Raw genomic sequence first — 12,626 nt, forward strand, 5'->3', positions numbered from 1 at the left:
CTCGCTGGTTTTGTAGAATCAGCAGCTGATACACTCCCAATTGCTCCCGTCATATCTCACGGAAGCGTCGATAACATCCGTACCAGATCGGGTTGACGGAGGAGATAGAGAAGATCCAAAGAAGAGCGGCGCGTTTCGTCACAGGGTTGTTTGGTAACCGTGATAGCGTTTCGGAGATGTTTAGCAAACTCCAGTGGCAGACTCTGCAAGAGAGGCGCTCTGCATCGCGGTGTAGCTTGCTCGCCAGGTTTCGAGAGGGTGCGTTTCTGGATGAGGTGTCGAATATATTGCTTGCCCCTACTTATACCTCCCGAGGAGATCACAAATGTAAAATTAGAGAGATTCGAGCGCGCACGGAGGCTTTCAGACAGTCGTTCTTCCCGCGAACCATACGCGACTGGAACAGAAAAGGGAGGTAATGAGAGTGGCACGAAAAGTGCCCTCCGCCACACACCGTTGGGTGGCTTGCGGAGTATAAATGTAGATGTAGATCGTTGCACGAAACACGTAAGTACACCACTGGCCCCAATCTAGGTTGTTAACAATAGCACGTATTTCTGCAGGATATGCTGAGTATTTGTCCAATTTTAAAGTCAGTTCGATTTCGAATGCAAATGAATTTAGGCAAACTGCAGTTTAAATGTGGTAGATGTTGATAAAAAATCAAACTATGCAGTATCCATTCCCATGGTTGGCAACACGACGTAATTTATGCTCGCTCACAGCCAAACTTGTTTCACTGTGCCGCATCCAACGTTCCGTAGTGTTGTTCTTGAGCAACGTGGACGATAAAATCTTCCACGGTGCAGGTCATGTGCAACAACCAGTATATACTAAATAAAAGATCGCAATCACAATTCAGTCTAATTCTCGAACCTGCGACGTATTTACTTCTCTCGATACTATCTCCAAAATGCGTCATTCCTCTGATTGCAGTTGTTATCGCAAGAATAAATTACAGTCTAATGTGATTTATTTCGTTCTGTAGACTTTTAATTCTGGATTAATTTTGTTTCTCGTTTCGTCTGAATTTCATCAGCTTGCTGCAGAACTGATTAAATGCTGGTAACGTTTATCCGCGTTATTCTAATACGTGAACATCGAGCGAATTTCTCATTTGCAACCCAAGCGGCAAATCGTTATAGTTTCTCATAAACAAAATATTGACTTGGGTTCAGAATCAAGTAATGGTTTTCGAAGGAGAACATCTTCCCATTTCAATGTCACCTTTACTTAAAAAGCAACATAGATGAGTGTGTACAGTATCCATATGTGTGAGAACTTTTATTACGAACCTGTTCAAACATTCAATTCTATCAACTTAAAAACTTCTGTTATGTTATTTCCTCGGGAGTTTCACTAAATTGTCAGGTTTTAAGCAGGGCATTTGATTGTCGCTGTTGCTATCACATAGCTTCACGCGTATCCCTAGATTGATCGAGAAGGTCTGTTTTGTATCGAGTGCTTCGGCATATCGATAAATCCCTTTCTCTTTGAACGCAAGCATTGTTTGCTACACACTACCGTTTAGGATCATTCAAAATACACTTTTATGAATATGAGACCTCAATAGACAAAGCTTCATCTGTAAATATAAGACGACCCCACATTCATCTATTAAACAATGTGAAAAAACATTGAACTGAGCAGCAGTTACTTGGTATGCGAATATAAGCGAACCCGTATTTCTCGGACAACCGATCTAGGAAAAAACCTCGTCTTATAATCGGATAAATACGGTATTTGTTTTAGACTTCGGTCATAAGTTTTGCATATAATGTCATAATGTTGTTAACTGAAACTTCCTGGCAGACTAAAACTGTTTGCTGGATCGGGACTCTAAATTGTGTTTAACAAGCAAGTGCTGTACCTATTGCAGCTCCAAGTCCGTTAGTAACTCGTCCCCTATCTTCCATATTCACATACGTTCTCCTGCATGCTGTGTGCTGTTCCATTTTTGTTGGTGGTGGCGTAGGTTTTCTGTTTACTGGATCCATGTGGGTGTAGTGGCAGTGGCATTTCGTTGAGGGGAACAATCTTCGTGTAAGTTTTTACTGTGTTAAAAGGCATTAATAAGAACAACGTTCTCGACCCAAAGCCCTCTACGATCTAGTGGAGAATGTGTTAATTCGTGATATTTTATTTTGCTATCGTTTTTTTTCCTAGTAACGTCACCCGCTCGGTTCTTAAGTCTCGTATCTGTGACATTAATGACGTCAACGCTCCGTCGGTGTGGTATCGCACTGTTAACTCGCCCCTTACGATTTTCACTTGTAAGAAATGATTTCAATAAGAGCCGTCAAGTGATAGTGAGCTGTTGCTGTTATTCATTGAATTAACATTGTTGCCAGCAGTTGAAATCCACAGATTCGTACGAATCTAGGTTTATAACACATTTTTTTTTTTTTTTTTTTTTTCCAGCACTTGCGAACATATCTGCCAGACATCCACATGACAACTCCTTCCAACTCACCGCGGTCTGAAGGCCCACCCGACAGCAGAACGGCTTCAGGCTGCGATAACAGAGGCAGACACGACGTGCCCGCCGAAGGCAGCGTGATGTGGCACACGGGCATCAATGACTTGCCAGACGAACTGCTGCTAATGATCCTGTCCCACGTGGCTTTCACCGATCTACTGAATGTGGTACCGAACGTGTGCCGTCGTTGGAAAAAGCTGTCTCAAGATTCCAAGTTGTGGGCTGACAGGGAATTCAATATTGGGTAAGAAACCTACTAATACATAAAATGTGAATTGTTCTGCTTTTAAAAAATATTGTCGGGTGATACCTTTATTTATTATATTGCAACATTGATGTGGAAAACTTTGCATTTAAACATACTGTCAGGTCAACTTAACTCATTGGAGTAATCCGGTTTTAACTGAAAATGTATTCCAGTTTTAGAATGATGTTTTCCTTTTTTTATATTTGTTAGATAAAGAGAGTGTCGGGTAGATGTGATAGAGGCACTTGGTATGTGTGTATGCTATTAATTCCCAGTTAATCTTTTTCCTTCTGCCACCTATGAACCAGAGTGTATAGCAATCTCTTTATCTTTCTATTTTGCTCCTTTAGTTCTGTACGTGAGTGTGTACCCGTTCATTTATCCTCGCCCTCATTTTTATCCCGACGGAGTTTTAGAAAAGTCTGAACTGTCTGGTCTGGCGGGACAGTTTATTTCCAGCTGAACTGGAGCTGAATTTAAATGTGCCACTTCTCTTTAAAAAAAATTACAATCGGAATCGTGTTTTATAACAACTGACGTGAGTTCTGCCACAAACACATATGTAAAAAATCTGGGAGTACTCAATAAAACTGAACCCACCCATTGTGCCCAGTGACAGTGCCCACCAGTTTGAGGGCTGTGACGTACGAAAAGTACTTTCTGATAGTCACAGTATAGGTGTCCCTGGACGAATACGGTATCATCGTCTGGGATGTTCTAATTCTTAACACCTTCAGATATATCGAAAACTCGAAAGTATTTGACCGTTGTAAAGAAAAATAGGATTGTCATTGGGGTCATAAATACACTGATGGAAAAAAATTGCAGCACCGAAAATGAATTACTGTAGAGTAATGAAATTTTGGGCATACATTTGTCGAGGTAACATTTTGTTGTTGTTGTGGTCTTCAGTCCTGAGACTGGTTTGATGCAGCTCTCCATGCTACTCTATCCTGTGCAAGCTTCTTCATCTCCCAGTACCTACTGCAGCCTACATCCTTCTGAATCTGCTTAGTGTATTCATCTCTTGGTCTCCCTCTACGATTTTTACCCTCCACGCTGCCCTCCAGTACTAAATTGGTGATCCCTTGATGCCTCAGAACCTGTCCTACCAACCGGTCCCTTCTTCTAGTCAAAGTTGTGCCACAAACTCCTCTTCCCCTCAATTCTGTTCAATACCTCCTCGTTAGTTATGTGATCTACCGACCTAATCTTCAGCATTCTTCTGTAGCATCACATTTCGAAAGCTTCTATTCTCTTCTTGTCTAAACTATTTATCGTCCACGTTTCACTTCCATACATGCCTACACTCCATACAAATACTTCCAGAAACGACTTCCTCTTAAATCTATACTTGATGTTAACAAATTTCTCTTCTTCAGAAACGCTTTCCTTGCCATTGCCAGTCTACATTTTATATCCTCTCTACTTCGACCATCATCAGTTATTTTGCTCCCCAAATAGCAAATCTCCTTTACTACTTTAACTTTCTCATTTCCTAATCTAATCCCCTCAGCATCAACCGACTTAATTCGACTACATTCCATTATACTCGTTTTGCTTTTGTTGATGTTCATCTTATATCCTCCTTCCAAGACACTGTCCATTCCGTTCAACTGCTCTTCCAAGTCCTTTGCTGTCTCTGACAGAATTACAATGTCATCGGCGAACCTCAAAGTTTTTATTTCTTCTCCACGGATTTTAATGCCTACTCCGAACTTTTCTTTTGTTTCCTTTACTGCTTGCTCAATATACAGATTGAATAACATCGGGAAGAGGCTACAACCCTGTCTCACCCCCTTCCCAACCACTGCTTCCCTTTCGTACCCCTGAACTCTTATAACTGCCATCTGGTTTCTGTACAAATTGTAAATAGCCTTTTGCTCCCTGTATTTTACCCCTACCACCTTTAGAATTTGAAAGAGAGTATTCCACTCAACATTGTCAAAAGCTTTCTCTGAGTCTACAAATGTTAGAAACGTAGGTTTGCCTTTTCTTAATCTTTCTTCTAAGATAAGTCGTAGGGTCAGTGTTGCCTCATGTGTTCCAACATTTCTATGGAATCGAAACTGGTCTTCCCTGAGGTCCGCTGCTACCAGTTTTTCCATTCGTCTGTAAAGAACTCGCATTAGTATTTTGCAGCTGTGACTTATTAAACTGTTAGTTCGGTAATTTTCACATCTGTCATCACCTGCTTTCTTTGGGATTGGAATTATTATATTCTTCTTGAAGTCTGAGGGTATTTCGCCTGTCTCATACATCTTGCTCACCAGATGGTAGAGTTTTGTCATGACTGGCTCTCCCAAGGCCATCAGTAGTTCTAATGGAATGTTGTCTACTCCCGGGGCCTTGTTTCGACTCAGGTCTTTCAGTGCTCTGTCAAACTCTTCATACAGTATCATATCTCCCATTTCATTTTCATCTAAACCTCTTCCATTTCCATAATATTGTCCTCAAGAACATTGCCCCTGTATAGACCCTCTATATACTCCTTCCACTTTTCTGCTTCCCCCTTCTTTGCTTAGGACTGGGTTTCCATCTGAGCTATTGATATTCATGCAAGTGGTTCTCCTTTCTCCAAAGGTCTCTTTAATTTTCCTGTACGCAGTAACTATCTTACCCCTCATGAGATAAGCCTCTACATCCTTACATTTGTCCTCTAGCCATCCCTGCTTAGCCATTTTGCACTTCCTGTCAGTCTCATTTTTTAGACATTTGTATTCCTTTTTGGCTGCTTCACTTGCTGCATTTTTGTATTTTCTCGTTTCATCAATTAAATTCAGTATCTTTTCTGTTACCTAAGGATTTCTACTAGCCCTCGTCTTTTTACCTACTTGGTCCTCTGCTGCCTTCACTACTTCATTCCTCAGAGCTACCCATTCTTCTTCTACTGTATTTCTTTCCCCCATTCCTGTCAATTGTTCCCTTATGGTCTTCCAAACAAATTTGTACAAACACTTCTTTAACCTTTTGTGGGAATCTGAAATGGGGTGACCACATAGGCAATAGGAAGTAAAGCAGATGGTGTATTTAATTTCATAGTGTAAGACACTGGGAAAATGCAATCAAATTCCAAATAATATCGCTTACATACGTCATTTGATACGTCTTAGAGCATTACTTGAGTGTGTGGGACCCAAACGAAATGGGACTTACAGCTGATATTAAACTATACAAAGCAGAATAACACGAACAAACAGATTTTTTCGTGTATTATTTAGAATCCGATCCGTCTGCTTCAGTATTGCTGTCGATGTATATTCTTGATACTGTTGCTTCATATAAGGTTATTATTAATATTGTTTTGTTAGTAATGATGAGGATGATGATGATGATAATTGTTATTACCGTCATCACTATCACCAGAACCACTACCAAGGGATGAAATGATCCAGTGGCAATACACGGGACTCGTGCTCGGGGCAGTGGCAATTCGAAACTGTTTCCAGTCATCCGTATTCAGGCTTTGCACGATTTCATTAAATCTACTGAGGTAAATGATGAGACAGTTCCTTTGAATGTGCACAGTTAATTTCCTTCCCCATTCTGCTCCTTCAAAAACCACCCGCCACACCCGGCCCCGGGAGTGTCTTCATCCTCTGGCATCTGCCAGAACTCCTTTAAGTTACTGTGCATAGTGTTAGGACCGTACTCGTACAGGCTGTTCCAGATACTATATCGGGACATCGGCTTATACAGTTTTCGTCAGTGGGTGCATTCTTCACCTTACCGTGCACGAGTGTGACTGCCCCTACAGATCACCATTTGTAACATTTACAGGGCACTTAAATACCTCCAGATGAATACTTTAACCCAGAACTCGTCCCTATCCCTTTTCCTCCTACATAGAAATTTCACTGTGCACCTCCCACTGTGGGAAAGTATTAAGTAGGGGCCTTCCGATTGCCCAGGTTCTTTCCAATCTCGATATATCTCTTGCCAAAGAGAGTTGTCCTACGCATATCAGTGTCGCCTGTGGCACTTTTTCAGCTGTCGACCTCGCACTCTCTTCCCCAAACTGATGGACTTGCTACGATGATTGCTACGTGACGGTATTTTTGACAGTGACCACTTTCTGGTGACTTGTCACTTCCCGGTTATTGTCGAATTGTGGCTGATGCTTAGTGATCAGTTTTCATCCAAAATGTTGGGTGATTTCATTAATTTTTTTTGCAAAGGAAGGCCAATGTCGTTTGCCCCCTTTTGTCCGGTCGGCAACACGCTCTGATGACAGAATCGAGGTGCACGTCCTGCAATCTTTCTCGAACAATTTTACAGAGACTGTTTGGTCAAAAACTTGCATTTTTGTGTTAATTATATCTTTCGTGTAAGATTCGTGACGATGTGCCCACCATTTCATTATCGGTCACTGTTATTGTGACATTGCACGAACTTCGAAAAAGTTTGTAATGAAAACTGGGGGTCGCTTCGATTTTGCGTGTGGGCCGTATCGCATAATATGTAGCCGTGTACGAAATTTAGCTGACGTATTGAATTTTTCTTTAGGCTTTGGTGGAGGTCTTTACCTGTAACCAGTCTCAAACAAATTGATCTGGTCTAGCACACTCATTTGCATTCCACAACATTCCTCATATTTTGTAAACAGTTCGAGTTGTCGAAATGAGAGTTTGGCAAATGATAGCGAACAAAGAGGAGAATATTTTTCCAAATGGTTATTGTGCAGAACTTCATTACCTACCTCGTTATTTCCACTAACCACAGACTTTTTTGACGAAAGAATGTAATTCTTGAGGGCCGTCGATAGCTGGTGAAATGAGATATGCTGTCGGGTTTTGAAACGGCATCGGTGAAGACATTACACATTTATTTTTGTAGTGAGGATGTGCTTTTTTATAAGCTATTCACTTTACTTTTCTTCAGTTCCTCAATTAATAAAACTACAGTTTCAGAATTCTCCTGTAGCTGCATCTGCACAACAAGTGAGGTGAATAAATGTGTAGGTTTTACTCAAAACTTTCAACACGTGATACTTCTCTAAAAATTACAAGTGGCTAAAAAGCCCGGTGAAAACCGATCACTGCTTTTGTTGCATTTTCAGCGGAGTTCTTTCTAGGTACTAACCGAAGCAGAGGTGACAGTAGATCTTTTGGAATGCTCACTGTACAAGTGTGGGCACAAAGAGGCTCCACTCAGTACTTACAAAAAATGCGAGTGTAGAGGTTAGTTTAGAGCAGCACTTCCCTCCAGTGCTCAGCATTGCCCGTACAGTACGTGCCTGCAACCCCCATTACTATTGCCCCTCCGTCCGTGCTGTGCCGATTGCGCATTTATCGGCCACATTATTTTGCACACACTCTACTACTTTGGGTCTTCGGAGAGCTAATGGCAGTCGTATACCTCCGCCGTCACCTTCGTCCCCTCTGTCGAGAAGGCGTCGGCAAAGTCTCGGGCACTACGACCCGTGCTATTGGAGCTGTTATTCCCCTCTCCACGAGCCCCTTCTACCTCTGGCTGCTGCTACAGTGGCTACTCAGCTGTGAAAGTGTACTGCAACGTCTCCGGTGACAAATTATACGGTGACACTTTTGCCGATCGAGAACTGTTCGGGCTCTTCACTCGTCGTGTGATGTGACCCCAGATCCTGATTCGATTCGTCATCAGATTATCCGATGCACTTTTCTACTATTCCTAGAAAGTATTTTCCATTCACAATGTTGAGATAATATAGTTAGCCCAACCCTCGAACTAGACAGAATCCTAGCCATTTCTTGAAGGATTATGTAGTTTCCAAAATAAGTTTCTTCTTACGCCCATCTATAATTAGTCAGACATCACCCAAAATTGACATTTTGTGGTTTGAAAGCTCACAAGTAAGACCTATGTTGGGCATTAATAACACATGTACTTCCTTCACAAATCGTGTCAACTCACATACAATTAAACCTCCTGGATTCAATATATTGAGCCCAAACTGAGACTCAGACAGGATAATGGGGATCTCTTTCCTTAAAAACCTTAAAATGTTTCTGCCTATGCTTTGGAACTCGGTGCACCTCTAAGGGTGGCAGTACGTGTATCTTATGTTTCTGTGTCTGAGCAGATATTTCCTCCCAAAAAGCTGCTACAACCGCCGCCCCATCTCGGAAGATGTCTTTCTTTGATAGAATTCGTCACGTGCAAATAAAACTTAACAACCCCAAACGATAACTGTACTCTCACCTATGACATCTCATTTTATAATTTTCGGTTGCAAGTATGATTTGTTTGTTGGAAGACGTAGGGGCAAACAAATCCTCTGGAGTGGTGTATATTACCACAGTCGAAATGAGGGACTCATTACATTGGCACAGTGAGGTGAAATGAAAGCACAAATTGCATTGGCATAGTGAGGTGAAATGAAAGCACAAATTGCATTGGCACAGCGAGGTGAAATGAAAGCACAAATTGCATTGGCATAGTGAGGTGAAATGAAAGCACAAATTGCATTGGCACAGCGAGGTGAAATGATAGCATAAATTGGCCAGATGAGAGTAGAACTCAGACACTGATGGTTCCGTACAGACTTATTTATGTATATAAAACAGTTTATTCATTTATCAATCTAGAATATTGGTGACTTGTGCCTGGTATTGACATTGATACTTGCAAGGTATGAGTCCCAGAGATTCCAAGACTTCCAGGAATGTTTTAATTTCATGTTTGAAATGACAAAAGAAATATATTTTTTATGTAACAAAATTACAAATTCATAATTTTCGTATTTTTTCCCCTTTATTTATATGGTGAAAACATGCTTTTTGCCAACTTTCATAACTCTGCATCAACGAGGAGTACCCTATAATTTTAATGAGTGAGTTTCCGAGTATCAACATTTGTGATGTAAATAATGTGTAATAATATGTAATAAATAATAAATCTTTTGATTACATTGACTTAGAAGCTTACCTTCTTCACACTGCCGAGGACTGTAGACATTAAGGTGTGACAAATTTCAACTTGATATGTGTACACATATCTATGAAAAAGGGATTTTAACAGATTGTGGACAGTTAATCAGTCTGGTAACAAGTGACAAATAATTTGCAATTATATCACACAAAAAACATTTTAAAAACAAAGATGATGTGACTTACCAAATGAAAGTGCTGGCAGGTCGACAGACACACAAACACAAACAAACACAAACATACACACAAAATTCAAGCTTTCGCAACAAACTGTTGCCTCATCAGGAAAGAGGGAAGGAGAGGGAAAGACGAAAGGATGTGGGTTTTAAGGGAGAGGGTAAGGAGTCATTCCAATCCCGGGAGCGGAAAGACTTACCTTAGGGGGAAAAAAGGACGGGTATACACTCGCACACGCACACATATCCTGTGCTGTGAAAACTTGCTTCATGCTAAATTTCATGAGTCTGCATCCTATAGGTTTTGATGAGTAAGATTGTGAGTATCAAAATTTGCAACGTAGATGGCCATATTTTTTTATTGCACTGACATAGAAGTTTATTGCTCCAGTGGGTGTGTAGCACATTTTGTACACATGTGAAGAATAGTTGTCTTTATATTACCGAGGTAAACGTGTATGTGCAAAATCAGAGTTTAATCTTAGTTTTATTAAACAGTGATAAAATAAACTTACATTTTATGAGCTAAATCAGTGTTTAATTAAACAGTAATAAAAGAAAACCTTTCACCGTGTCACACTGTTGCCGCATACAAGTGTTACCTCACGGTGATGACCCACTCGAAGCATTACACGGCACAGTCGGGTCAGATCCCTGCGGCCCACATTCGATTTCTAATTATCTCGTAGGTAACTGCCCGATTGTGGGATCGTGCTGCTAGCTCAGAATCTGGGCATTTTCTTGCTTGAATCGTAATTTTTTTCATCTAGGTTGCTGTTTATTTTATATTAGTGCTGCTCATTTGGATGTACGACAACACAACTTATTACTGTGTTAGCTGAAGAAACAGTGAAGGAATAGATATGGGCTTCAAATTGTAAAACTAGGGAACAGAACAAAACAATTTCATTTGCGATCGGCACACTTAATGCGCAGGCACGCCGTTTCGAGGGTTAAATTTTTTTCTTCGCCAAGGGACCGTAGAGCGTAATATGTGAGATAAATGTCAAGTGGATACGTCTACCTGTTGCAAAGAAAAAGGGTTTTTAGCAGTCGGACACAGACAGAAAGTTGGACAATAGAGTGAACCAGTAATGGCTCCCATTTTTAGCAATTGAGGTACAGAACTGTAAAGATAAAAGTACTTCAAATGATCTTTTTGTTCTATTGTCACGTGAAGGAACCGGTAGCTCTGAAAGGTAGTGTTGCTCTTGTTCCTCCATTTTTGTGTCTGTGTTTGTTGCCATTTAATTTTTTTATCTGTTTACTTCCGGTTTTATGAAAGCATAGCTTCAATTACAGATTTTAAAATAGGTTACTACACACTGTTTGCAAATTGTGTCAGAGATACTATTTGCGAATGAACTATTGACACGTTACTATGTCGCAGGGCCCTGTGGCAGTGCTACCTGGATGACCGTAAGGGTGGTGGGAACGAGCAGGAAGCAATAGCGATCTTCCGAAACATCCCGAACCTGTGTATAGTGCGCATGTGGTTCAATGTCAACCTCCTCGTCATCCAGGAGCTCTGCGATCACTGCCCGAGGCTCGCAGAGTTGCACCTGCATTCCAGTCAGAGTCTCACCTACTCGGTAAGTGTTACGTCTTTTAAAGTGTAAGGTAAGTAAACCTGCCAGTGGTTACACAGGGCAGCCGTTCACATCTCAGGAGATACACAAATTTTGTCAGGGCCTTCATTAGATCATTAGGGACATTGTGGAAAGGCAGTGGACACGGTGTGTAAATTTTCTGATGTTTACGGTTCAAAATCGGCCACTTTAAAGTTTGTTCTAGTAAAGTTTCAGCATATTTATTTCTGAAATTGATAACTGTCAGCGAATTTCAGTATCTGTATCCGTAGCCTCTGTAAATGCCACAGCTGGAAACAAAACTACAGTCACAACACTCTTTCTCATTTCTGTTATACACTGCCGCCAGCGCACTCCGAGCAGACGTAAAGCTGAGCCTCTGGATACAGTATCGGATGAGTGAGAATAGTTTGTACTGACTTGTAATATAATTTTTACAATAGGAAGTGTGTGTGGTGCCACAAAAATCGGCAGCTCTAAATGCCACTAAATGCCTTACTTTCGTAAGGGCCTGAGATGTACGAAACAGAACAGTATGGGAAAATGCGTTTTCAGGTTTCTTGTAAGCTACAGATATCTTCTGAAGAATAACTTTTCTTTAAGAAGAAAAAATTATTAGTAAACAGCAGAAGACGTGACCTTTTGTAGAAAGAGGTTGTACATCTATTCAACTTCGTGACGTCTGCTTTACTAAGCTTCCAGTCACATGAATGAGTGAAATAATCCTCCTAGCTGAAGAGGGAACCACACAGACATGATAATAAAACATCAAAAGCAATAAAACTGTTTACCCACACAGAAGATACAAATTCTGTAAATGTTGTTATACCTGAACCACAAACAGAAAGAATCTTAAACACATTTGATTTTTAAGCAAAAGTGATTACATTTACAAATATTTGTGTATTCGAAAGTTGATTGAAATGTAAGATTGTGCGAATCGTTAGACTCCGTACAAAACTGTAATGGTAAGGGAAGTGTGTATCATAATAACAGACAACCTTTCATAGAACTGACAATAGAAATATATGCTTCTCATGTATGACATATATCGTTAAAGTCTCTTGCTTTCAGTGGAGTAAACTGCACTTTTATGCATACTTCAAAGTATTTTTTCATGAATAAGTTGTAGCTTATGTCACTGAATCAGTAACATTAGTCCGCTCTTACATTTATTTCACGATCATTTAGAAATACTTGGAACTCGCACATGAAATAACTATTTTA

General features: G+C 40.5%; 1 protein-coding gene across 1 annotated transcript in view; it reads left to right on the top strand.

Moving 5' to 3' along the window:
• LOC126215358 (uncharacterized) overlaps positions 1-12,626 on the top strand; it is a 121,399-nt gene that overhangs the window by 14,561 nt on the left and 94,212 nt on the right. The window contains exons 2-3 of the mRNA XM_049942049.1: positions 2,422-2,723; positions 11,201-11,402. Coding sequence (XP_049798006.1) covers positions 2,452-2,723; positions 11,201-11,402 — 474 coding nt within the window. The 5' untranslated portion in view covers positions 2,422-2,451. The remainder of the gene's footprint in view (positions 1-2,421; positions 2,724-11,200; positions 11,403-12,626) is intronic.

Source organism: Schistocerca nitens, chromosome 12 (genome assembly GCF_023898315.1).
Source record: "Schistocerca nitens isolate TAMUIC-IGC-003100 chromosome 12, iqSchNite1.1, whole genome shotgun sequence".
NCBI classification, from domain to species: Eukaryota; Metazoa; Arthropoda; class Insecta; order Orthoptera; family Acrididae; genus Schistocerca; species Schistocerca nitens.